The sequence below is a fragment of the Oenanthe melanoleuca genome, chromosome 11 (genome assembly GCF_029582105.1).
Source record: "Oenanthe melanoleuca isolate GR-GAL-2019-014 chromosome 11, OMel1.0, whole genome shotgun sequence".
Lineage (NCBI taxonomy): Eukaryota > Metazoa > Chordata > Aves > Passeriformes > Muscicapidae > Oenanthe > Oenanthe melanoleuca.
Window position 1 is genome coordinate 5,536,080 of NC_079345.1, and position 25,570 is coordinate 5,561,649.

Here is a 25,570-nt window from a genome sequence, read left to right on the forward strand (position 1 = left end):
CACATGTGAAAACATCCTGAGCTTTCTGTGTCCATTTTGCTGTGGGTTTTTCCAAGGCTCTACTTTCATCTCTGGTAGCTGGTTCTGTTTAATTGGTGGTTTTCAGATAATAGAAACACAGAGGAATATTATTCATTCATCTTCAAAGAGCTGGGAGCAGGGAGTCTGGTGGGGCAGAGGACTGAAATGGGAAGGCAGCGTTTTTATCACCTTCCTCATTCAGAAAAAGAGAGAGAGAGAGCAAGAAAGAGCGAGGCAGCCTGACCAGGAGCCAAAAGGAGATGATTATGTGGTTATCCAGAGGGATTCTTTCTATTACTTGAAAAATCAGAGTGCAGATTTAGAGAGACAGGTTGATGTGCTCGGGAAGATCAATGAATATGAGAGGGTCATTGATGGCATATGCTGGGCTTTGGAGGTAAGTGGCAGCTTTGGAGGCAGAGGCAGGAGGAGGGAAGGCAGCAGCTGGTGGTCAGTGGGTGTCCTGGGGTCTGCCCTGTCAAACAGAGTCCCCTCCCCAGGGAGAAGAGGTGGCACTGGAGCCTTCAGGAGTGAAGGTGGATGAGATTGCAGCCATAGGTGTCAAGGAGAGAAATTTCAAGAGCAAGTGCAGGAGAAGCTCTGCTGGAGCTTAGGGCATGCTGCTGGGGGAAATAGTGAGGAAGGGGCTCAGCAGTGCCTGCAAAACTCAAACAAAAAACTCACCTAACCAAACACTCTCAGTACCCCACGGGGTGAGGGGTTTTTCAAGTGTAAATGTTTACCTGCATGGTTCTTTTATTAAAACACCTTGCAAACTTGTTATGATCAATTTTAAGATGCTCTCCAATTCTCTGCAGCTTTTTTTTTTTTTTTTTTCCTCCTGGTCTGTAGTGGCTTCAGCACACACACCCAGCCTGTGGTCAGGCAGCAAAAGCCCTTGGTCCTGCTTTTCAGCAAAAACCATCCATCTGTTACGCATTGATAGAGAGAACTGCTGAAGAGACAACAACTAGAAATATTTTTCTTGGCAAGGAGGAAGAGTCTTGGAGAGCAAGCAAGTTAGGGACAATAAAGATAGCCAGGAACTCTGGAGCACTGACCTCCAGACGCATCCAGGGTCATCAGGGAAAGTACATCAAATGTTAACAGATATCAGGAGCCAAGAACTAATTTTAAGGAGGGCTGGAAGATATTCTTGTAAGTTCAGTCAACATTTTAAAGCAATAGTGGCAGTTTCTAACATCATGGAGATTTTTGCCTGTTTATTTCACCTACTGTCTTTTGCAGAGCCATTCATATTTCCAAAATTTAGAACGTTAAAGCCATTGATTCTTAACTTAGGGCAATCAACAAACCCAGAAAATTTATTTTTCGTATAGTTGGTGTTTCTGTCTGTATTTTATATATGTGTGATATGGAGATACATGTAAACATATATTTATCTGCACATGTATATCCATATGTTCATAGACTGTGTCTGGGAACACAGATCTACACAAAAGATGCCATTAACTTCACATTCAGGAGTAAGGGCATCCATGTGAACAACTGATCTGCTGTTGAGAAAATATTTGACTATTGTAAAATGTCAAACCAGGGGACTGATATAAAAATTAGAAAAGTTTTGAAAACCAGGAACTGAAATAAAAATTAGGAAATTAAAAACAATCAGATTATTCAGATGGAACTGTTGTATTTCATTCTAAGTGCAGTAAATATATGGATTACTAAGCCAATAAGACCAGTGAGGCAAAGACTGGCTCGTGCTCTGAAAAAAAATGATTTCTCATAATTTTTTTGTAATTTCTACTTGTTCATGGACATAAAACAAATATTTAGCTGGCTGACTGACCAATTTGCCAGTAAAAGTTTGAAGTGCAGTTCAATTGATCATCATGGATGGTTTTTTTACTCCCTTATTTATTTTGAAGACAAATTGCTGTAGTTATTTTCTCTGTTTGTTAAAGTCTGCCCATTTCAAGTGCTCCATGTGCAATTTACACAGTGAAATAATAAGCTCCTAGAGGGACTTATATAATGTTCTAAGCCCTGCTGAGCTCTCCTGTGGCATCACTCACTCCAGAGGTGCAGCAGCTGTGGGATGAGCATGGCTGGTGCCCTCAAATGCCTCTTCAGGGCTTGAGTGTGAGCACCAGGCTGTGCAATGGCATTTTTAGCTCTGTTTTTGGGCACTTAAGCTCTTTTTGCACTTCAACAAGCAGGTCATCACCTTTGTTTCGACTTTTGGTGGGGTTTGCCAGCCTCATACAGAGCAGGCAGAGATGAGAGTTCATGGAGGGTTTCTCCCACGAATATCTGGGCACCAGATCAGGGAGGTGGTGGTGCAACCCACAGCTCTGCCCTTACTCCTTGCTCTGCTGACCTGGAGCAGGGAAATGCTGCCTTAGGGATTCCTGCTGTACCTCTGCCACCTGTGGGCACTGCCTGATGTGCTTTGGCTCTGGGTGAAGAGGGCTTTGCCCTGGAAACTGCCTGCAGTGACCTCAGAAAGGGATGACATACTCAGCTGAGGTGCTCTCTGAGATTACCCAGCAGGGGAATGGACAGGATTCAGCCTTTACTGGTGCAAATGAAGGTGGGAAATCCAGGATAAGTGTGAACCAGGCAGGATGGCATAAAGGTTCTGCAAAAGGGTTATAAAAAAGCTGTCCTCTGGTTTATATTGTGTGATGATGCATTCATGGTGTGAAAATGCTGGTGAGGGGAAGCAGAGTGACCTTTGTGGGCACTGACATGTAGCAAAGTGGCTGCAGAGCAGCCCTGTTTGTTCACCAGCACAAGCCAAAGCCACGAGTGCAGAGGCAATGGCAGAACACGTGGGACTCTCTGCATTGCCTGTATTTACATAAAGAAATTTCACTTCAGTTAAAGCTGCCTTGGGAATACGTGGGAGGTGGGGGGAGCTCTCCAGCGGAGGATGCTGTCGCAGCCTTATATAAATACCTGTAGAATTGCTCAAATAGTTCATTAGTAGCTTATGAGTTTGTGTGCCTGCATTCCTCACTAGCTCTAATTGCAAGGATGTTGATTCCTACTGCATCAGAGTGAACAGATTCTCTGCTCTATTGCACCATTAAATGAGGTGTTACTGTGTTTGACTCGAGCTGAAGAGGATCCCTTCCCACTTAGTAAAGAGACCAGCTAGGGCTGACCTAGCTGGGGACAGATTTCCTTCCAAATCACAGAGAAGTACTCCTGATATGAGATGTTAATTGTGGCAGGAATTAAGGATTAAACAGTCATGGCTTCAGGTTACTAGTGGGAACTGAAATCAGGATTACAAAGGAAACTGGGCCATGCCCTCACAATGCTATTACCCCAGTTCTTGAATCTAAAAAACCTTAGAAACTCATCCTCAGTGACCAATAAAAACTAGTCTAAATTGTGCTTACTGAGGCCTGAGGAAAAGAGTCATAATGGTGCAGCCATAGTTTGGACACCTTTCAAGGCAGAATATAACATCAAGGGCAAAAGAGTGAAATTCAGCCCTGATTCATACCCTCTACAACCTTTATTAGGGCCAAGGCTCCAGCACTGGCCACAACTCCATCTCTTGCCTGGGAGAGTCAGACCCCACACCAGAGCCTGCCACTCGCAGCTGGAGTCCCTGAGGAGGGAGCAAACACCTTGCAAGAGCATTTCTCTTTGGGCAGAGGCTCTGAAGCCCCTGTGTGGGTCCAGCCTGCAGGATTCCATCACCTCAGCCCCCCCGAAGGGCTCAGAGTCAGGGACACGACCCCTGTTCACATCACTGGGGCAGATCCTCACATGGGATAAATGCTGCTGATGGCACCAAACTCTGTTCCTAACCCCCAAATACAAAGCCAGGGAGATGAATAGGGGGGTAAAAAGAAATTCTGTGGATTAAATTTATGACATAGTAGCACATACTTAATAACCAATTAAAGCCAAGATTTATTGGGAGCTAAATTACGTTTGTATTATAAATAGAACTAGAATATACTGTTACAGAATAAAAGCAAAACATTTTAGCATTTAATATTGTAAAATACAAAGCAATCTAATGGACCCTAAATGTTAATGGGTGAAAAGATTTACATTTTAATTGCATTTTCAAGTCATCTTATTTTACTGTGCTCTTTTTTCTATGTACATAGAAATCAACAGTGTGCTGCAACATTATACTTAGTAGCAGCAAGACTGACTTAAGGAAACCTATTATTATAGGCAAGATCAGTTTATTATGTATAAATCCTTGCAAACATTTTAATTGAAATGAGCAGTGGACTTTCACTGACCTTGGCTGCATGTGTGTGAGACCTTCATAGCAAATTAAGCTGGTGAAAAGTGTGTGTGAGAAGCCAAGAAGGGAGGGAGTGTTAACAAGACAATTTCTCTATACAAAGCCAACAAATAAACTGTATTAGATACAGCAGTTTGCTTTATGGCAGGGAAAAAAAAAAAAAAAAAAAAGGAAAAAAAAGCCCAAATAATCCAATAACCCAGCAAATGATGAAACTTGAAATTATATCTGATTGCATTATCAATTAATAATTTGTATTTATTGAAAAGTATTCCCAGCTTCTATCCAAATTTGGGACATCTGAGGCTGGTATTTTAGGACTGCTTTCATAGCATATAGAAATGTTACAAACTTCCCAGAAACCGATTCCTGTGCTCATAAAATTTCTCTTCCAGTTTGTGTTACTGCTTCAAGATTCATCAGCTGAGTTACAGTTATGGCTGAATCTAACTCATATTACATTTGAAAAAATAAATGTGCACTAAAAGTAATTAAAGCATGTTGGTTCATGAATAATACACCATTTTACTACTATTTGCAGAGTATAATGAGACAAGCTACTAAATTGACAATGAATGCTCTATTATGTGATTGCCAACTGTTTTATAAGATATTGAACAGATTCATTTATTCTATCATCATGTGCATTATCAAGCTATTGCTTTTTAATAAATTAATTTCTCCCGTGTCTCCAGAGCCTTACTCTGAATTGTGGCTGCGGGCATAAATGGAATTAATTCTGCGGTCTGGGCTGAGCGCGGTGCCGGTGCCCCGCAGCTGGCAGAGGGGATTTCTCCTGCATTGTGCGGCAAGGAATGGCTTTGAATAGCCCGGCGGCAGAAGGAGTGGCCCTGCAGGGCAGGGCTCTGTGACAGCTCGTGTTTACCGGGCTCTCCTCGCCGCTCCCCTGCCCTTCACCCCCGCCCGAAGCTGACCCTTTAATTGCTCGCCAGCCCAAACCGGGTGACACCGGCAGGGCAGCGCTTAATCCCTGGCTGGGTGATGCTGTCAGGGATGGGACTGCGGGAAGGGTCTCCCGTCCCGGTGCTGGGATGGACTGGGCTGAGAGGATTTTCTGCGAGCCCAAATTCGGGCTGGGCTGGCCGGGAGGATTTTCTGCCAGCCCTGGTGGGCTTTGGGCTGGCAGGGAGGATTTTCTGCGAACCCTGATGGGGTTTGGGCTGGCAGGGAGGATTTTCTGCCAGCCCTGGTGGGCTTTGGGCCGGCAGGGAGGATTTTCTGCCAGCCCTGATGGGGTTTGGGCCGGCAGGGAGGATTTTCTGCGAACCCTGATGGGGTTTGGGCTGGCAGGGAGGATTTTCTGCGAGCCCTGGTGGGCTTTGGGCTGGCAGGGAGGATTTTCTGCGAGCCCTGGTGGGGTTTGGGTGGCAGGGAGGATTTTCTGCCAGCCCTGATGGGGTTTGGGCCGGCAGGGAGGATTTTCTGCCAGCCCTGATGGGCTTTGGGCCGGCAGGGAGGATTTTCTGCCAGCCCTGGTGGGCTTTGGGCCGGCAGGGAGGATTTTCTGCCAGCCCTGATGGGGTTTGGGTGGCAGGGAGGATTTTCTGCCAGCCCTGGTGGGGTTTGGGCTGGCAGGGAGGATTTTCTGCGAGCCCTGGTGGGCTTTGGGCTGGCAGGGAGGATTTTCTGCCAGCCCTGATGGGGTTTGGGTGGCAGGGAGGATTTTCTGCCAGCCCTGATGGGGTTTGGGCTGGCAGGGAGGATTTTCTGTCAGCCCTGGTGGGCTTTGGGCCGGCAGGGAGGATTTTCTGCGAGCCCAAATTCGGGCTGGGCTGGCCGGGAGGATTTTCTGCCAGCCCTGGTGGGCTTTGGGCTGGCAGGGAGGATTTTCTGCTCGCATCTGCGGCCGGAGCGGCGGGAGGGTCGCACAGCGCTGGTGCTGCCGAGCTGCTCCGCTCCCCGGTAAACAACTTCTAATTGCGGCTCTTGACAGGACTCACCGTGTGTAACTAACCTTGCTGCAATGTTATTATTTCTGAAGGGAGCCTTTCTCCGTATTTTTAACAATAAGTCTGACAGGTGTCATATTAAAAAACAGGGCTTAATTCTAATGCAACTATTCCCACCTGCCTTTCCCTTCTCATTTTTTTGTGCCTCTGTAATGCATGAATTTCTTCTGCTCATAAAGATTAAAGGAACAGCTTTGCTGGAAGGAAAATACCGGTTTGTTTGTAGTCCAGGTACATTTGAGATGGTCTCAGTACCGGCTCCCTTTCTCCTCTCTTCTCCAGCCAAGCCGGCTCAGTGCTGGGAGAAAAGAGAGGCAGAGAAATAAAGCTTTTCCTGGGATGAGAGGTAATTCAGGATGCATTGAAGCGAAATTTCAGGCTCCCTTTGGGCTGTGACCCGCAGCCACCGTCCGGGCTGCACGGCCTGTGATGCAAGGCTGACTGCTGTCCACCAGAGACCCAGCCCAGGCCAGCAGCTCACTCACAAGTTTACACTGGGTTTAAGTCAAAATGCTAAAAACGCTGGTGTTCAATCGCTGCTAACTGCCAGCTCGGCAGACAGCTCCCAGCAGACACCGTGCCTGTGAAATCCAATACCCCATATGTAAGGAAGGGCTTGTGGAGGTGTGAGGGGTTCAGAGGACTTTTCTTTGTCCCTACTGATTGTTTTTCTGTGATGCTGTTTTCCAGGTGCTGGGATGGCTTCAGCCTCGTCCCATCCCAGCCAGCAGCAGCACAGAGGGCTGCACTCAGGCACTCCCCATTCCCATAACCTTCCCCTGTGTGTCCTGCCCCTACTCGCTGCAGAAGGCAAAGTCCATTTTAAAGCCATCATTTCCATGCTGATGTGGTGATCAGCCAGGACCAGAGTGGCTCCCATGCACTCACTTCTCTCTCTCCTCCCTTTGCACAAAGCTTACACATTCCACCCCACCAGCATCACTCCTCAGTCCTGGCTAAGAACATTACAGAGCTGCTCAAACTGCTGCTGCTAAAGGCTAACTGCAGACCAAGCAAAAGGATGCCTGCTTTGCCAGGAGGGATCATAGAAATCCAGTGTACAAAGCCCCTAATTTAGCCTGTGCTCACATACCTGCAGGCACTGCACCAGACCTGTGTAAGGTTTCCATATGAACAACGTGCACGGTGCAGATCAGTCTCAAAGCATTGTGTAATTTTCAGTTTTTACAACAGCTCTTTTAGAAGAGTGAAGATAAGCAGTTTGAATAGTCACCAGGCATTTGGTGATCTGTTCTGTACCCCCTTAAGGTTTGTGATTTTCTGGGACTCAAAAAAAAATAATATTATTTCTTCCTCTTTTTTTTCTTTTTCCCCCCTGCATAAGCAACTGCCCAGCAAATTGATAAGAGCCCTTTTTAATTAGCTAGTGAAGTTGTATGGGTAATGTTCCATATAAAAGGTCTATAAAACACAGCAGAATTAATAAAATGACTGCTTCTCATTTAATTCAGGTCCTCCAAAGGGATCCATATGTCTTGCTTTGGTCTGTTTGTAGTACTTCTCTCCACCACCCAGCCACGAATTGATTAAAATCACATTCCTCACTTAAAACTGGGGCCCAGTTGGTAAGAGATACTGGATAGTAATTAAGGTCTGTGCACAGACACACGAACCCCCATTAAAAAAACAGTACCAAAAGGAATCATTGTGCATTGCTTGGATTATATGCAAACACAGCTCATGTTGACAGCTACCTCTGGATGACTCCATCAGTACACACTTTATCTCCAGCTGTCCAAGTAATTTTCCCAGGATTTCGCCCCTCTTTTTCACTCCTCTCCACACAGATGGATTAGAGCAACAAACGGTTTACATGCTGCACATCATTAGCTATCCTCCCTCACTACCCAGCAGATAACAACTGGGCTCTATCATCAGGACATTCATAACACCTTGACACTTTTACAACTATGCTGTTCTCTGCCAGAGCAATCTTCTCTTTTAAAGCATGAAGCTAATTCACAAAACACCCTTTGGAAAGTACTCTGCAAACGCAACAGGGGTGGGGGAGAGAAGAAAAAGCACAGCCCAGAAAAGGCATCTAGTAAATAACACAGTTAGCAGTGCAGGGAAAAAAAATTAAAAAAACTCAAGAGAAAAGCAGCACATTCTTTCTCTCCAAGGTACCTCTCTATTTTCCCAATTTCTCTGTCCCACAGTATAAGCACCAACAAAAAGCCACCCATCTGTCTGCTGAATTTCAGTGCTTCCATCACTGTGTCACCCAGGCACATCCCAAGCCTGGCATCAGCCTGTGCCCGTCCCTGTGGCCCTGGTGATGGTTCAGCTGCTTCCCTGGTTCCACTCTCTTTGCAAAGGGACCAGTGGAAGACTTCAGTCAGTCATGCATTTACTACTGGGTGTTACTACTGGCTGTTCCAGCTTTCCTAAACTGCCTCCAGTCTCAGGGAATCTTGACTCTAAGATTTGTTAATAAAACAACATTTTCCCTCCATAGGCTGGGACCCTGCTTCAGAGCCCATTCGTGATCAGACATGGGCTTATATTTAGAATAAAATACAAAGCCACTGTGTGGAAGGAAATACACTTTAGCAGCATTTTCCAAGCTTCTCAGCATGCCCCCTGCCGCCCCAACCATACATTTTAATGTATAGTACACGCTTGTTTAAAAAAGAAATACATAAGGAGAAAGAGTAATTACCGTAGCTTAAATTCAGCCCAGTAAGAAGAGCTTGCACAGTCTGAGCAGCTGTTCCACTGCCATTCAGATTATGAAAATATAATCCTAGAGAACCTTGTCAAGATAAATACAGAGCATGAAATGTATAGGCAATTTTTCCCCAGCCACATATAATGATCAATTCTAAAGCCACAAGTGATACCAAAGGACAAAATAAGATCTGTCTAGACTTTCTCACTTACAAGATATTGATCATTCCAATGGTAAACTGGTTAGTATAAGTGTGTTTGGCTTGAAAGGTCATGAGCTTAACACCTGACAAGGAGTTATTCAACCTTGATATAAGTCAAATTATTGCAGTGTTGCTGGAAAGACTTCTCTAATAAAAAGCCCTACCTGGTCTGAGAATATCTGGGATCTGTCTCCCAGATGTCAAAAGAAAAAGCAGGAAGGAAAAATAAAAGAAGTCGAGGTTTGGCATGGGTTTCTGCTGGTTCACCTCTACCTGATTTGGCAAGCAGAGGTCCCAGCAGTCAGTGACTGTGTGGGCAGAACAATGCACAGCAGTGGAAGCTGACACTGATTGAAAAGGCTCCTCCATCCCCCTAAAACCTCCTGGCTCCTCAATCCCAGCAAGGGACTTTGCTCGCTCACCTACATGGACTTGAAGATCCAGGGCACCAACACAGGGTCAAAAAATCACCATTAAAATGGGAAATGTTGACTTTGGAAGGAAAGCAGCGGGGATAGGGTCAGACAACGCCCTGCAGGGTGTGGGTGGGAAATGCTCCACAGCATTGGCTGCCAGCACCTCCCTTCCCAAAACCCTGGGGCTGAGCCCTGCACCAGACACAGCTCCTCCTTTTTCATGGGGATAACTAGCAAGTGCTTATTAGGACTATTAGGAGCTTGATGTGAATTTGCTGGATCTTTTCCAAGAACTATAAATACCCGATCTATTTTGCTTTATTCAGTTCTTTTTGTTTTGCTGATATGATACTAGTTAAGGTTAATGGGGTTTGCTTTAATATTAGACACAGGATCACTTAACTACCTTTAATGAACACTGGAGTCAATGCATTGTGGAGTAATTCACACAGACATTGCCACAGGTAAATCAACTGGAAAAATGTAAGCCAGTCAAATAAATAAATCTGACTGGCTGTAAATGTGCCAAATTTTACACCAAAATATATTTGAAAGCCAATGGCTTAGGCACATCTAGGATATTAAAATGGAGTGTTGGAGTCTGTTTCTTTTCAATTGCTTTTCCTTTTTTAATGTTCCCTGCACATGCCTCCTGTGCTGAAACCAAATGGAGATTGCAAGAAAAATTATTTTCACAAGTGTTTCTAATAGAAGTGAGGACTCTACAGCTTGGTGTCTTGTTTTTTTCATTTGGAAAAAGCCTTTTTTTATACTGGCTATCTCAACACAGGAGAGAGAGAGACAAAGAGGGGAACAGAGTGGAAGAAGGAAAATGGAGAGAAAAAAATGAAGGAGAGGGGAAAAAAGAAGAGAAGAATGACAAAGTGAAACAAAAAGTAAGGAAGAAAGGAACAAGGAGCGAGTAATTTTTTCTGCATTGGAGAAAATTATGACAATGAAATTCTAGACAGGGCAATACACTGATGTCAATAAATAATAACCAGAAATAAGAACCAGAGGAACCCAACCAACTCAGTGAAGTTAGGGGATAGCTTACCTCATACTAGTGCAAAACTAAAACTGTGCTAACATTAAAAGCTCTCTTACCTTGTAACACTGAAACAGAGAGTGGGGTACAGAGGAAAAGCACACAGACATTCTTTGAAGGAAGGCAGGCACTATCCCTGAGTACTGAATTCTCATAGAAGCAAACAATATTTCAGCAATAAGGAATGACAGGGGTTCATTATAGGTTATTAATGTTTGCCTAAATGGAGCAGAAGGCCCAGGCCTTCAGGGGAGAGCAGAGCTCCCAGCTTCACTTAATTAGTGCCTCTTCTGAACCCAGCAATGCCCAGCGCCAGTGCAAAGCTCTGCAGTCACACACTGCCTGTGTCGTACCACAGAAACCCTGCCTGGCTGTGAAAGGGAGAAATAATGTGTGTGTGAGGCTGTTGCACAGGTGACAGGAGTTAATCACTTTTTCTCCCCAGTTAAACTCCAGACAATACGAGGAATTTGGCTGTAACCATTGCCTCAACTTGCAAAGCCTTCAACCCAGGCCATGAATTATCAGACACTGCTGGTCTGTGTAGCAGACTGGAGAAAACTTCTAGGAGACAAGAAAGACCTTTTTTTTTAACTCTCCAAAAGTTTGAAAAGAGGTGTTGTGTTTTCTGGAATAGCCCCTTTTATTTCTTTATTCCACCAAGTGTTTCAATGCAGGATGTGCTGCCCTTGGGGAAGGGGCTGCAGAGAGTCAGGGAAGATGAGTGGGCAGGATTTGTTGTCTCCTGAAGCTGTTGCTACAGAGGTGGCACTGCAGGGATGAAAAAAGGCTTTATATTCTTTACTGCTGCTTTAGGAAAGACTGGCATCAGGTAAGGAAGCAGAAAAGGAAGGAGCAGTTGAGGCTGCACTTGGGTAGAAGCCTTGACTTTAACTCCTGTTTAACAACTAATCCAATGTACTATGATTGCAGACAAGAAAAATCATGGAAGGCAGACTGTTAACAATAAAGCAGAAATAATAAGGGGATCAAATAAACTTCTATTAACAATGTGTCCTTCTATTTATTTGTTTATATTCTGTCTACAGAAAATGTGATGCTGGACTGAGGATGGCTTAGAACAACCTTCTGGCATGAAGACAGCTACAAAGCACAAAATACAAAAAATGAACTCAGAAAGAAACAAGAAAAAACAGCGTTTTCTTGGCATCAACAAGAAGCTCTTTATTTTTCCTCAAGTTTTCTTTTCTAAAAAAAAAGGAACTAAGACATTTGCAGAAATGAGACAAACTTTCTCTTCAGGTGACAATATTCAAGCAAGCATGTTGTTTTATTGAATTTAAATGGAAAGAAAAGACAGATTTGGAATGGGATACAGTATCAGGAGAAGTAAGAAACTGTGAACTTTCAAGGGAAAAAAAAAACTCCTTAAAACTGTGAACCGAGAAATGGATTGAAATACCATTTAAACCCCTGATTACACTCTGTGTGTTCTTAAGGAGACATCATCATCTTTGCTAACTCGACAGTACTTAGGGAATGGTTTACAACGTATCTTTTATTGTAATCTTTTAAGGAAAAAAAAAAACAACACAGAAATATTTAATTAGCTGTGACTTTACCATTACTGTTCAGATGTCTTCCTGCACCTTCTTTTTCTAGACAGCGCAGATGTATTTGCAGCCTACAGCCAAGGGCAGAAAAGATTTCTTTCCTCAATAATCTTTTGATTTGCCACACCCAATAAAATCCTTGTAGGGAAAAAGAATCAACACAACTACCATCTCCCAATCAATACCTAAAGCCTAACAGACAGTAATTATCAAAATAAGGAGGAAATCCCATATTGGGCTACGTACCTACCCATTAATCAAAACAACAGAAATTATTTGCAGAATTGCTTTTTTAAAATAAGACAAAAGATGCCTCCTTGGGTTACACTTTGAACAGGCTATAATCAAAAGAAAGAGAACCGAGACTAACTAAGCCCCAGGAAGCCGCATTGTCCCTTTAACCCACAGTATTCCCCACCTCCCATTAGTACTTAACATTTTTCACTATGTTGTGACTGCTATTATTTCATTTAACACTGGTTAATCTGTATCTGAGGTACATGGAAACCCTCTAGATGATAAGATTGGACAGGTTCCAGTGTTGGCAGTTTCCGAGCGTGCACACACTCGTGTGTTTTGATCCTTCCAGGAGCTCCCTGCTATTTGGCCTGGCTGCCAACTCGTTCTTGGATCAGCCTCTCGCTCAGCTCCCAGAGGGCCGTGGCATCTCCCTGTGCCTGCTGCGAGGGCAGGCAGCGGCAGCAGTTGTTGAAGTACATCCCTCCCAGCCCCTCCAGCTCCGCCGCCGTGCCACAGTACACCGTCGTGGCAGCTCCTTGCTGCTGCAAGCAGAACAGAAAAAAATATTAAATTGAGAGAGGGAAAACAAGCAAAATTATGTAAATACTTAGAGAGGTATTTTATCGTTTATTGCTGTCGCTGTAGTTTCTGCTGCCGCGCTTTGAAGCTGCGCCTGGCGTTGGTGGAAGCAGCAGGGTCACCTGCCCTGCTGAAGGCACTGCCTCTTGGACACTTATTTACAAACCACTGCAATGAGGACCTTTTTCTTTTCCTTCTCTCTAGGAGCAAAAGAAAAGAAAAAGAGAATCTTAACCACAGCAGCAGGCTCGGGTGTTTTGCCCCTTTTTGGGAAATGCCTGGGTTGGTGGCAGGGCTGCCCAGGTGGTGTTTGACACCAGAACAACTGAGCCAGGTTTAAAAGCAGCACCTCAAAATGTCCCTCTGCAACACAGAAATCATTGACCATATACCCAGGCACCCCGATCTGCAACACAGCCTGATAGATGGATTGGGTTTGTTTGGGTTTTTTAAACCTCTTGTGCAAAATTAACCTGGCACTCCAATTAAGACCTATCATGTAAAGTGCAGTCGGGATTGGTGCCAAACCTGCCCATGGATCTTGGATCAGGTCTCCCCATGGCAGTTGTCACTGCAGTTTGTCTGCTGCAGGCAGAGACAGGGCTGGTGCTGCAGAGACACGAGGCTTTCCAGTGGAGTTTTGTTCTGTAACAACCATTTCTCATAATGCCTGATAATGCTTTGAGAAATTGAGTGGGTAGATTAGAGGTTTTTGTGGATCAGAAGGGAATTTTAAAAATTTTCCTTTTTTTTTTTTTTTTTTTAATTTAAATACCAAGTGAACTTCTATTTGAAGAGGAAGAATGGGTTTCTCTGAATTGTCCAACAGAAACCTGCAGATGGAGGCCACAGGGTTGGGGCAAGCACCCTGGCATGGGCAATGGACTATTCCCTGGCACAGACTAAAAGCACAGTGCCAGCACAGCTGGGGAGAGGGCAAGAAGCTATTTTGCTTTGTAAACTATAATTAAAAATAATAGGTGAGAGCGCATTAGCAAAACACAACACTAATTTAAAACCGATAGAGTTTATCTGGCATCTTATGATTATTTATGTACATCTTAGTCCTTTCTGTGGTAACTAATTATGAGCTGATAGGAATCAGAATAAAGAGGCTGCCAAGTGCAATTGAAAAAGTAAATGAAGAGAAATTAGTTGTTGCCACATTAAGATAATTTAATGGGAAAAGAGAATAGGCTTCAATCTCTTGTGATTTTCCTCCACTCCTTTGTTTTTTTTTGCCTTTCATTGTCACAACCAAGGAAACTCAGGGTGCTGCTAGAGGGGTCAACCTGCAGAAGACCTCTACTTTGCATTCTCATCCTTCAAGGACAGGAAGCAGTTTAAAAAGCCCCAGTTCTCCTTATTTGAGGCATCTCAACTTTGTAGCAGCAGACAAGTGCATATTTGTTTGCAAGACATGCATTTTCCTCAGCAGATGGGATTAAACTGATAATGATGACTCCACAGCTTAGAAATGATCTCCCATCACAAGGTAAACCAAAACTGTCTGTATTAAGAATTTTGAAAGGCATATATTTATCAACAGACCAAAATATTTTTAAAGTTAGTATAATACATAGTAATCCTCTTATTAAACTAGTATCTTTAAAAAAAAAAAAAGAAAAAGTATCTTAAAGGTGGTAGCGGAAATGGAAGAGAGTTCTACAAAAAGTAATATTAATAGAGAACAATAAAATTTCTATGCTCATTTCAACTCTAAAGCTCCACAGTATAGGTATGATCACTGTATTCAGCTGTTTAGAATGTCTCAAAGCCCCTAAAGAGTATTATTAGTTTTTTGCAAGCAATTCAACTGGACTTTCATTAGAAAGGTAAAATTAAACTGAATTGCTCAATGCAGAGTGAGAGCCCTCAAGCTATTGCTGAAAAGCATCCATCCAGCCAAGCTAAACTCAGGCTATCTCTAATAGAATTCAGCTAATTCATAAAATGGAAGTTTATCAGAGCCAGCTCAAAATCCAACCCAAACAATAATTTATCTTTTCAAACGAGTCGAATTTGACGACGTTTAAACAAAATTCTCGGCAGGCAGAAAAACGTCCCAGAGCACAACAGCAGTGCTTTATACCTTGAGCATTGACACAAGCTAGACTCCAGAAGAAAATAGCTTTCCCTGTGTGAGCATAGGATATTTACTTTAAGCGATAAAAGATTGTGTGGCTGGGAGCCCAAAGCACTTTATCTTGCGATGCCTCCAGTGTTTTGCTGAGAACTGGATGTAAGCAACGTGCCATTTGCTTTTTGGCTGTGTGTATCCTTACTTCTTTCTAAATGCTTCAATCATGTTGGCTGATTTGGAAGAAGAAAATTCAATGGTTCTATCATTGAAAGAAAAGTACCTTTCTTATTACTTAAGAGAAATGCAGTTGTATTTATCCCTTTGTTGACAGAGGGTAAAGCCTTAGTGTCTCACAATTATGGACAGACATGAACTAAGGCATCAAGCTTAGGAGAATGCTTCAGACAGCAAAACTGTGTAACAGAAGGTAAATTCCAGATTCTCAGAGCCATTTAAGCACCTAATATCCTTTGTGGGCTGATTGCATTCAGACACTGCCTAAGTGGCTTGTTCGAGGACAGAGAGGAGTGAGCATCAGTCACAGGAATCAAATCCCATTCTGGGTTGGGAAGGGTCTCCAGCCCAACCTCCTGCCCAAAGTGGGATGCCTAGAAGCCTCATATATGCCATGCTGAATGGGGAGGTCTCCAAGGCATAAATCCCTCCTTTGCATCTATGATCCCACAAACCTCTGTGAAGAGCCAGAGCTGCAGATAAGTGCAAACTGCCTGCACTGCTGGCCAGAAACTGCTCTGTTTCTCAGCAAACATTGTTCATCCCTTATGAACACAGTCCTTTGAATGACATCTTTATATGCTGGGCCTTATGACAGTTTAGTAACAAGTTTTAATTTTTTGCTCATCAGCTTTCCTGTTCACACATCATCAGCATACAACAGCAGAGGATGTTAGGGAATCTAATTAGTAAACAATTCCATACTGCTGATACAAGATGAAACATTCTTAAACCAATAAAAAGAGCACTTTAATCACTGTTGAATGACTTTCAATGCCAAGCGGTTTGTGCCATGTCAGAACATAATTTGAAGAAGATTAGAGTACTATATAAAAGAATTAATGTTAACAACTTCGTTAAAAAATGTCTTAAACAATGAGCTTGTCAGTTGTCACAGACTCTCCCTGATCCATTGTGATTAAGGCCCCCCCTCCCAACAATTTCAGCTGATAAACAATGCTAAAAGCGTCAGGCAACCTAAACATTTTTTTCCATAGGTCCATCAGTTGTACAGGGTGCTAATCACCAGAGCTGGGGTCAGCCTTCTTTAACCTGCAACAAAGGCAGCGGGTTGCAATAATGAATACACAGGATAAAGAATTTGTGAGAAGCCCAACTGAATCTTTAATCATGCCTCAGTGCCATTTCCGATCCAGTCAAACATTTGAAAGCTGCTGGGCAAGCACCACGCTATCAATCTTCCCAGTGCACGTAAAATTACCCGGGAATCTTGTTTTGGATTAAGTTGAAGAGTGTCTTAGTAATAAGGGTTCATCATTCTCTTCCGCAAATCATTTGTCAGTTTTGTAATACAATCTTCCTCTGCAGCAGGGTGGGATTTATACAGCAGTTGCTGTTTATTTATAGTTGAGGCTCAAAGATCTAAATTATCCATCCTTCTAAAATCCTTTGTTGAGTTGAAAATACTAAGTAGCTGCTAGTTATAGGCATTTATTTCATAACTGCTAGCTGATAGCACTGAATGCAAATTAATATTGAATATCTTAACAGTTAAAGAAAAGGGGTTCTTGAGATAGAGTACATGGCAAAACCCTCATTAATATATGTAATGCATCCGTTAGCATTCTGAGATACCATTTGTGTTCCTGATAAGAAAACATATTACACAGTTAATGTTTAGTTTTTAGATTTGTCTACCTTCAAATTCATGTTTATTTTCTAAAATTAGACTTTTGTTCTGAAGCAAGTTTACATTCCAATGATATAAATAATAGAAACAAAGCCATAACTTATCTGTATATTTATCAACTATGAATGAATAGGATCCACTCTAAACTCTGTTAAGAGCACACAGCACTCAACATTGTCTGCCAGGGAGATGGGATCAGCTTATTTGAAAAGGAGGGGTTTATTTTCTTATGAAAAATTAAGGATAAAGGCCAGTTATCTTGGTAGCCTGAGGTTAAGTTCAGCACAGAGCATTTTAAAAGATGGCCAGTGGGAAGAGGTGAATTCAAAATGACATGAGAGGAAAGTATTTGTGACAAGGGCCAGATTCAAAGCAAGCAGCTCAAGTGAAATAAAAAGGCAAGTCCTTAAAACTCTTCAGGCTGTTCCTGTTATTCATATCAGGACTGTTAGACAAAGCCAACACATCCCCAACAGTAAAATATCAGACCCACACAAAGGCACTGTGAGCGTACCATTTACAACCAAATAACTCATTACACAGCAGTGGGAGGTAGAATCACAGAGGCTGGGGAAGATCACTGAGTCCAACCACTGACCTGAGCTAGCAACCAAGGTAGTATGAACATATTCCAGACATGAAACCCATGGGGTGTCCCATAGCTTCTCTGTGCCTCTGATAAGCACCATGAAGAGTTCATTCTGTTAGAGGGGAAAACTCCTCACCAGCTGGCTTCAGCAGTGGCCATTTTCCTGATTTGATATAAAATATAAAATCTCCTTGGAATAACAAACAAAATGACACAGAGTCTGTTTCCACTATGGCCAGTTCCATATTATCCAAACCAATCCCTAAAGTGCAGTTTGACATTCCTCACCTGGTGAGGAATCAGCACAGGTTTGCTGCCTTGCCAGAGGCTGCACAGATCGGAGCAGTGGCTGAGGATCTGCTCCACTGCTTGCTGTGACCCTGGTGCTGATGCTCAGGGTGGGCTCTGTGGGGTTTGTGCTGCCTGGGGGCAGCTGGCAGAAAACTGCCTTCAGAATGGATTTGTCTCCTTCTGGTATTGCTACAACCCCCAAGCTGGGATTGTGGTGCAGAGCTTTCTCAAACTACATTTATTCCTTTTTCCTATCAAGCCCAAGTATTTGTGAGCAATATGGAGCACAATGAGCTCTTCCAAAAAACACTAGAACATCTAAAATTCTCATGTCCTCATTCAACCTCCAGGATTCCTTAGTATCTGAAGCATTTTTAGGAGCAATCTTAAGAGCTGTTTGGTGATATCACCCATGGCTGAGGCCAGCTGTAGCTGAGGGAGCCACTTCTCAATGTCAGGCATTACTCTGCTCCTTTTCCTACTGGGATAACTCAGAGCTGTGAGGAACAGTCACTTTTCCAACAATGCAGAGAACAAGTTTTAGTGTTCCCTGTGAGATGACAGGAGAACTGCTCAGTTCCTGCTGCAGTCCTCTTACTCAGAGAATCCCAGATGCACAGTTATCTTATAAATAATATTCAGAATACTAATGTATTAATGTCCTGCAAGAAAACAGGATTCCTTGATTGCTTTTTCAGCAAGGAAATATGAAATTGAGACCTGCCTTTGCTATTTTGGGAGAGCGTGAAACTGAAATCATATCTGCAGCTAAAAAAAATAAAACTTTGGAGCTGCCAAATATGACCTAAACTCCAAATTGGGCTCAGTTGACTTCAGGTCCTATTTCCACCCAAGTGCCAGCAGGAAAACGTGACCTGAACTGACACTGTATTTACAGTCTTTTCAAAGCTGTCACTGAACCACATCTAAACCAAAATTCTCAACCACCTCCCCTTCCCCCATCACCACAATTAAACCAGCAAAGCATCTCTTAGAAGATAATACAACGGATAAACCAAAATCTATAAGGTCTGCTTTTTCCCCTCTGATGTATTCCTTTCTCAACTAATTCCCAACTACAAAGACTCAAAACTCCATCAGCCTCTCTACTTGCAAAGCATAGTTGGTTCCAAGCTGTAACTTTTCTTAGTGTCATTAAGACCCTTACACATTTACAGTATTCTTTACATACATTATAGGAGATAAGTGTGCTGTGCTCTTTGAGTAAGGAAACTGCAGTAGTTCACTAAAGAGGATTTGTTTTCAACTGCTGAGGCATTAAGACCTAGTGATTATTTCAACTATTCAGTATATGCAGCTATATTTAACTGACATTCTGGGTTTTAACTTTGCAAAAGAAATCGTGTCCATTGTAATAAATGTATTTTGATAATGCACCATGTTGTTTGTGTTATGCAGCCCCTTGTATGTTCTCAATTACAGCAATGGTAGCACTTGAAAACTTCCAACCTCCAACATCTGGTATCAAACAGATTTTCTGCAGTCATTTCACAGGAGAAAAAAATATACAATACAGGACATCAAGTCAGAAGAACTGGCTTGTCTTCCTCTTTTTGACTTTTCCTTCCCTAGTGAGCTTGGACAAGTCACCCCAACTCCATGTACCTCATTTTTCCCAGCTCTAAAATGGGGAGAGTACATTTATTTCCCCACCTCACAGGGGTGTTGTGAGGAGTCATTCAGATTTATGGAGTGCTTTCACTCTTAATTTGGAAAAGCACTGTGTAAGTATAAAGTGTTATATTACAAACCATTGTTAAAATGTGTAGAAGATGTAAAACCAGGTTGGCAAAGTAGCTGACAAAAATGTAATTATCTTTTAAAAATCATGCCTATTTTTCTCTATTGTATAAACTTTATTCTTTAACCTGTGTAGCTGTCTGCTACTCCAGGTCTTGTTCCAGTCTCTTCCCTCTCTCATCCAGTTCTTTTGCCCAGCTCACAGAGAACTTGGTAAAACTCTTACTAGCCAAAACAGCAGTGAGTTATTAAAAAATGGATGCTCTAGAGGGAAACACTCCCTGAAAGGGTGATCCATGCACTCATCTCTCCCACCCTTTGCATATGCTAGGCAGAGCCACCATGGCATTCCAGGGGTGGGATTCAGTTGCCTAAGATGGATCTTGAGACATCTGAGCTGCCTCAAGACATCCCACGTGCTCCACAGCTGTCTTCCAGAAGGGCACATATTTCCCATAGGTCTGGTATTGCATCTGCCAGCCCCTCATGGATATCTCAGCTAAAACCACACAATACTTACAAGACCAGGCTGTGCAACTTAAATGCTTCTGCCACAGCACCTGGAAGGGAGCTGGTTCCCACAGGCAGCACCATAATTCTTTCTTTTCCAGAATCTTATTAAAGTCCACAATCAGCTTCTGAAAAATGTTTCAAGGCTGACAGAGAGCCACATTAAGCTCTAAAATCTATAATGAAGCCTGTGGGTTTTCCTTGCTCCACCAGCATTTCAGGGCAGGAGCAGCAGCACTCCACAGGCCTCTTTATCAACACCACATTTCCAGGCACATCAGTGCTGCAATTCCTCCTCCTGCCCACTGAACCCCCGTTCACACCTGATTTACACTTTTTTTTACATCATTGCTCCACTGAAATGGCAGTTTTGAACACTGCATGCAAATGTCTGTGATCTTTTCTTCTCACAGGCTGGTGTGGAGCAGTGGAGCTATGCAGCATTCTTCTGCTCATTTCTAGATTTGGGAAAAATCCCTGAGGAAAATGATCAATTTTCAATTCAGAGAGTAACAGGGTGAGGGTGAGATCAGGTTGAAGAAATGAGGCTGCAGTGCATTGCTTGCCCCCTGCCCTATGTCCAGCACTGGCCAGTGGAGTGAGAAGCAAAGAAATGTCAGGGACAGTCCCTGGGCATCCCAGCACTGCTGGGGCTGCTCACACCTCAACATCAGCTCACTTCTGTGAGGCACATTTATAGAAAAACAATCACAAATACAAATTCTGTCACCACTTGCTGGCCACAGTCAAACTGGAAATCCTGTGGAGGACTGGAAATCCTCCTGACACATAACCTGCCAGCAAAAGGTGGATTCTTCTGGGCAAGGGCAATTTAAAGAGTTGAGCAAACAGGTTGTTGACACTAAACATATCCTGCCAAAAAACAGAGATTAGATACACTGCTGCAACTAAATCATCAGAACTGGTCTGGCTGGTGTTTGGGCATACACAGATGAGAGTTCATTGAAATCACTTCTGTTATTAACTTGTGCTGAATTGAAATGTTTTATGGTTTTTCTGTACTTTAATTATATATATATATACTTTATATAAATGTATGTATACATACAGTACTGTATATGCTGTATATATTTATATAGCTTTTTAATACTATTACTAGTCCAAATTTAGACTTTTTCATATGCATCATTGCAAAGAATATCATCACAATGCTGGCACTTGGCTTCTTCCCTCATTGCACAGATAATTTTTTTAGACTGAATTTTATTTCAGACACGAGTGAAAAAGAAAAAAGCTACACAACACACTGCTTTTTAAGAAAGTGACCTTTTGGGACAGATAGTTACTGAGCTGTTTGTTTAGGTTTTAAAGATACAGACTGTTTTTCATCTGTTGATACACATATGCACCTACACACACAGACACACAGTCCAATAACACAATGCTTTGAAAAACCACAGGGTGTTATGATGGGGAAGTATCATGGTAAGAAAGTAACTACCAACTCTGTCTTCCAGAAACTAATTAAGGGAATGTATTTTGCAATAATACAGATCTAGCAAACAGGCCTCTAAAGTCTAGGCTTAGAGCTGTAAGCCAGGCACTCCTGTATTATGTATGTGTGATTTTCATAGATAGCCTGCTGTAAAGTGTGCCCTGTTAGTGCATCTTTCAGGCTCAAAGACACTGGTCTTGTTAATATTTCATTTAGTACATACTGTAGAGTCTCATTTATATTACTTCTATAATTAATGGTGATAGCTTAGGCACTGCCTTTACAAGGAGAGATCCCTGTATGTTGGTCGATGGGTAATGAGAAACAATAGATATTTCATTCACCAGCAGCTTGTTGCTAGTTAGTAGGAAATTATCGTGTGTACTGTTGCTTTAATTGCCAGGGTAAATAATGCCGCCGCTGTGTTAGTGAACATTTTAAAGCACTTGATGCAAATAGACTAGAAACAAAACACAAAAAAAATTTACCTTTATTATGCTATACCTTAGCACAGGGAGTTTAAAAGGTACGTCTTAAAACATTTGCGTTCTATCATGCAAATATATCTTAATATGCATGTGCTGACTATTCAACTACTGTATTTTAGGAAATACAATTATGCTGCCTTTCTCTTCTCCTATGTAGACTGTAAATAACTGTAGATCTTTCTCTTGTTTTCCCATGTAAATATATGTAAATATTAACAAGCTATGCATGCTGATATTCTAGGCAATTTCAGGTACTTTTATAATCTGAAGGCATGTACTTGAACTGGTTTGTTAAAAAAAAAAAATGAACTCTCTCAAATCCTTTAAAGCTCATTAGAAATTAAAGATTTCTTACTAGACTGGTTCCTTCACTCTCAGTTGTTTTTTTTCTTTATTTTTCCCACTGCTTTGCCAGAGCTGTGTCCCAAGACCTGCCACCAAGGATGCACATTCCAAGTCTGTTTTCTCCAAAGCATGGGGTCCCCTCTCAGGATATGATTCACCCCCTGCCCCAGGATGGGCACCATTTCCATTCAACACCATCCCCAGCTGTAAATCTCAGCAGACACTCAGAGAGGGGCTGTCTATCCCCTTCTCTCTGACCTCTCCCTCTGCCTAGTGATCACAGAGCCACAGAACCAGAGGATGGCTTGTTCTGGAAGGCACCTTAAAGATCCTGTAGCTCCAACGCCCTGCCATGGGCAGGGACACCTTCCACTGGGCCAGATTTGCTGTTTTCCATCCCATTTTCTCAGTCCATAATCCGCCAAGGCTGGATTTAACACCCCAGGTGCCAGGGCTGGTTTGAGGGCAGATGCCACAGCCAGGAGCAGTGCCCATGGCCCTGGCTGTGCTGCAGTCCTGCTGCTCACTCAGACGTGCTGCTCTGTTTCAACACGCTCTTTATGTTTCTTTTCCAGCATGCTTATGACTTTGACAGACTGTGAAAATAATTTGATAAATAGCTTGATAAATTTCTCCATCTCCTCCCTTCCGTGCTGTAACACTGTTTGTGGAAGCCTTTCAAGTGAAGGAGTGTGAACAAAAAAGAAATTACCTAAAGCTTCTAAATCAAGTCACCTCCTGCATACAGATTTGGAGACAAGGTTTCAATTTAGCTCCCTTCTTCCTGTTTTATTTTTTTGTTCATGAAGTAAATGAAGATTACTCTGAGGGAAAAGGTAAGAAGTAAAAAAAGATGCATTTATCCCCCAGTACAGTAGAGGGGAGAAAAAAAAAATCCCCTCACTATTATCTATGAAAACTAAATGCTATGACAACTTTTTAATTGAAAGAAAACAGCTTTCATGTCTGAAGATGTTTTTTCCCGAGTAGGCATATGAGAATAAACACATTAATTGACAGGATCCTCATGACTTTTTAAGTTCCTCAAACTTAGCTTGGCGTCTGGGGAAGATCTCTTTCCAGTCCTTGAAGACTCTTTTAAGATGAATGTTTAAAAAGCTGAGCTGACACGGGCATTACGTTCAAGTGCAAGCTGTACTATTCTTTAGTAGAGGGCGTAGAAATGGTTCATAGAATTATTATCTTTCTACAGACAAAACCCATTACCTTCACACTAGGAGGGAAAAGCTAGTTTTTAACTTATATAAAACGGAATCAATTATCAATATCTTTGCATGGTTTCCCAGCTCTGCTGGAGAGCAGTCACAGAGCTAAACACACAGAGCCATTTGGCAAAAGGGCTCCTGCCTGTGCTGGGCTTCTTGTTACACCTTTCATTTAATAAAATCACATCTGCAGAAGCAAAAATAAGTAGTAACGATTTGTATGCAGGGCTTCCACCCTGAATGTCACAGAGGGAGATGGGAATCACATTTGCAGACTGATCACTGGGCTTCTCTGTTACTTTTGACTTCTTCCCAGTAAAAAGTGAACAAGCAAATAAAAAGCAGCCAGCGATGCAGGCTCAGACACAGTGGTGAACAGCAGTGCAGGTCAGAGCATCCATAAAGCCTGTTGTCTTTGGTGTGGAAAAAAGTGCTCCTCCACCATATAATCTGCACCATCCTGCCTCTGAATAATCCTTTTGCTGGCTTTAACAGGAACTCTCACAGATGCTCGTGCTTCCAGTGAGAAAAGAAAGCTGGAAGGTAAGTGGTGACTTTTCATGGTGAAGTCCACACATGCCCATTGTTTTAAACTGCAACAAATAGGAATCTTATGTCTTCCAGAAAACAATGTCTAACCTGGTTCAACTCTGTGCTCCGTGGGCAGAGAGACGGATAAGGGCATTAACCATCCTTTAAAAGCTGTGTGCCCAGCTATTTCACTAGCACAGGCAAACTCCGGTGCACACAGAGGTGCAGCACCTGCAAGGTATATAAAACATAATATTCTAGAAGCTGGCAGTGTTGTTGGGGAAGGAAATGTTCATTATTAGTCTCTCTTATCTGTTTATCCCATTCACGAGATCTGCTTCTACAAAGCGCATAATGATAAATGGCACATTTGCAAATGATCTTCTGAGTGCTGATGAGAAATCAGCAACCTGCGAGTTGCCGTGACTTTGAGTGAGTACACTCCACTGCGAGCCTCGTTTGCTGAGATGCCTGCCAAATGAGTGCATTAGTATATTAGGAGTCTAATAAATTGACTAACAAGCATTTGATGAAAAATAGCTGTTCCATCCGTTACAGTTATCATCACCGCCAACAAGGCTACTGGGGTTGGGATTTTGAAGGCACCAGCTGCTGATAAAAAGAGTTGTTGCTGTGCTGTGCCACTCTCTCAGCAGCATCTCCCTCCCTAACTGTGCATCTTAACAAACTCTCAGCAAGACATAGGACCTTCTTTGCTTAACTATTCCTCTGTCTCTTCATGACACTTACGAGGATTTGAACCGTTGCAGTCTTAGTCCTGTATTTTCTCCCTACTGCAGAAAGGAAGATGCTGGGTTTCTCTGTCTGGGAAGGGACTGGAGGAGACACTTTCTGTTATGAGGCTCAGCACTGCTCAAGCACCTGAGACTGCTCACAATTCACATTCACAATCTGTAAACTTTTAGCTGTTAATTTTTGCCACAAGCATCAGACTAAAGGACCGAGTCGGCTCTGGCTATAGTCCCATTCAGCAGAAAGGCACTGCATTATTCAGTATCATGCAATCAAATAAGTTTCAGGAGTGGCTCAGAATCCTACTTCTAACTCAGTGTCCCCATGGAAAAACTCAGAAAATAAATCATACAACACTCCACGTGTGCCATTCACTGCTTTGCTGGATATTTAAGAAGCCCAGTTCTTTTTAGGAGTAAGACTGATAAGCTCCCATCATGAAGCATCCTCCCTGAGTGGGAAGGAGCAAGCAGCACCGTGTTCAAACCCTGAGGTCCTGCAAAGCAGAAAGAGGGCAATTAAAGCCCAGGGCTGGCAGTGCAGAGCCCTTTGGGAAGGCTTGGCCGCTCCCCACAGTGGGTGTTTGTCCCTCCTCCCAGCACATGGCTGGGGCAGCAATGCTCTGCCCTGGCAAAGCCTGCTCGAGTCAATTATGTCTTTTCAG

The 25,570-nt window shown here is 42.8% G+C and overlaps 2 protein-coding genes across 2 annotated transcripts in view; one reads left to right on the forward strand and one right to left on the reverse strand.

Moving 5' to 3' along the window:
* Window positions 1-12,031, forward strand: part of MAF (MAF bZIP transcription factor) — a 187,436-nt gene extending 175,405 nt beyond the window's left edge. The window contains exon 3 of the mRNA XM_056501098.1: window positions 11,645-12,031. The gene's annotated coding sequence lies outside the window, so the exon portion shown is untranslated. The remainder of the gene's footprint in view (window positions 1-11,644) is intronic.
* Window positions 11,868-25,570, reverse strand: part of WWOX (WW domain containing oxidoreductase) — a 466,335-nt gene continuing 452,632 nt past the window's right edge. The window contains exon 9 of the mRNA XM_056501092.1: window positions 11,868-12,951. Within this exon, the coding sequence (XP_056357067.1) occupies window positions 12,769-12,951 (183 nt within the window). The 3' untranslated portion in view covers window positions 11,868-12,768. The remainder of the gene's footprint in view (window positions 12,952-25,570) is intronic.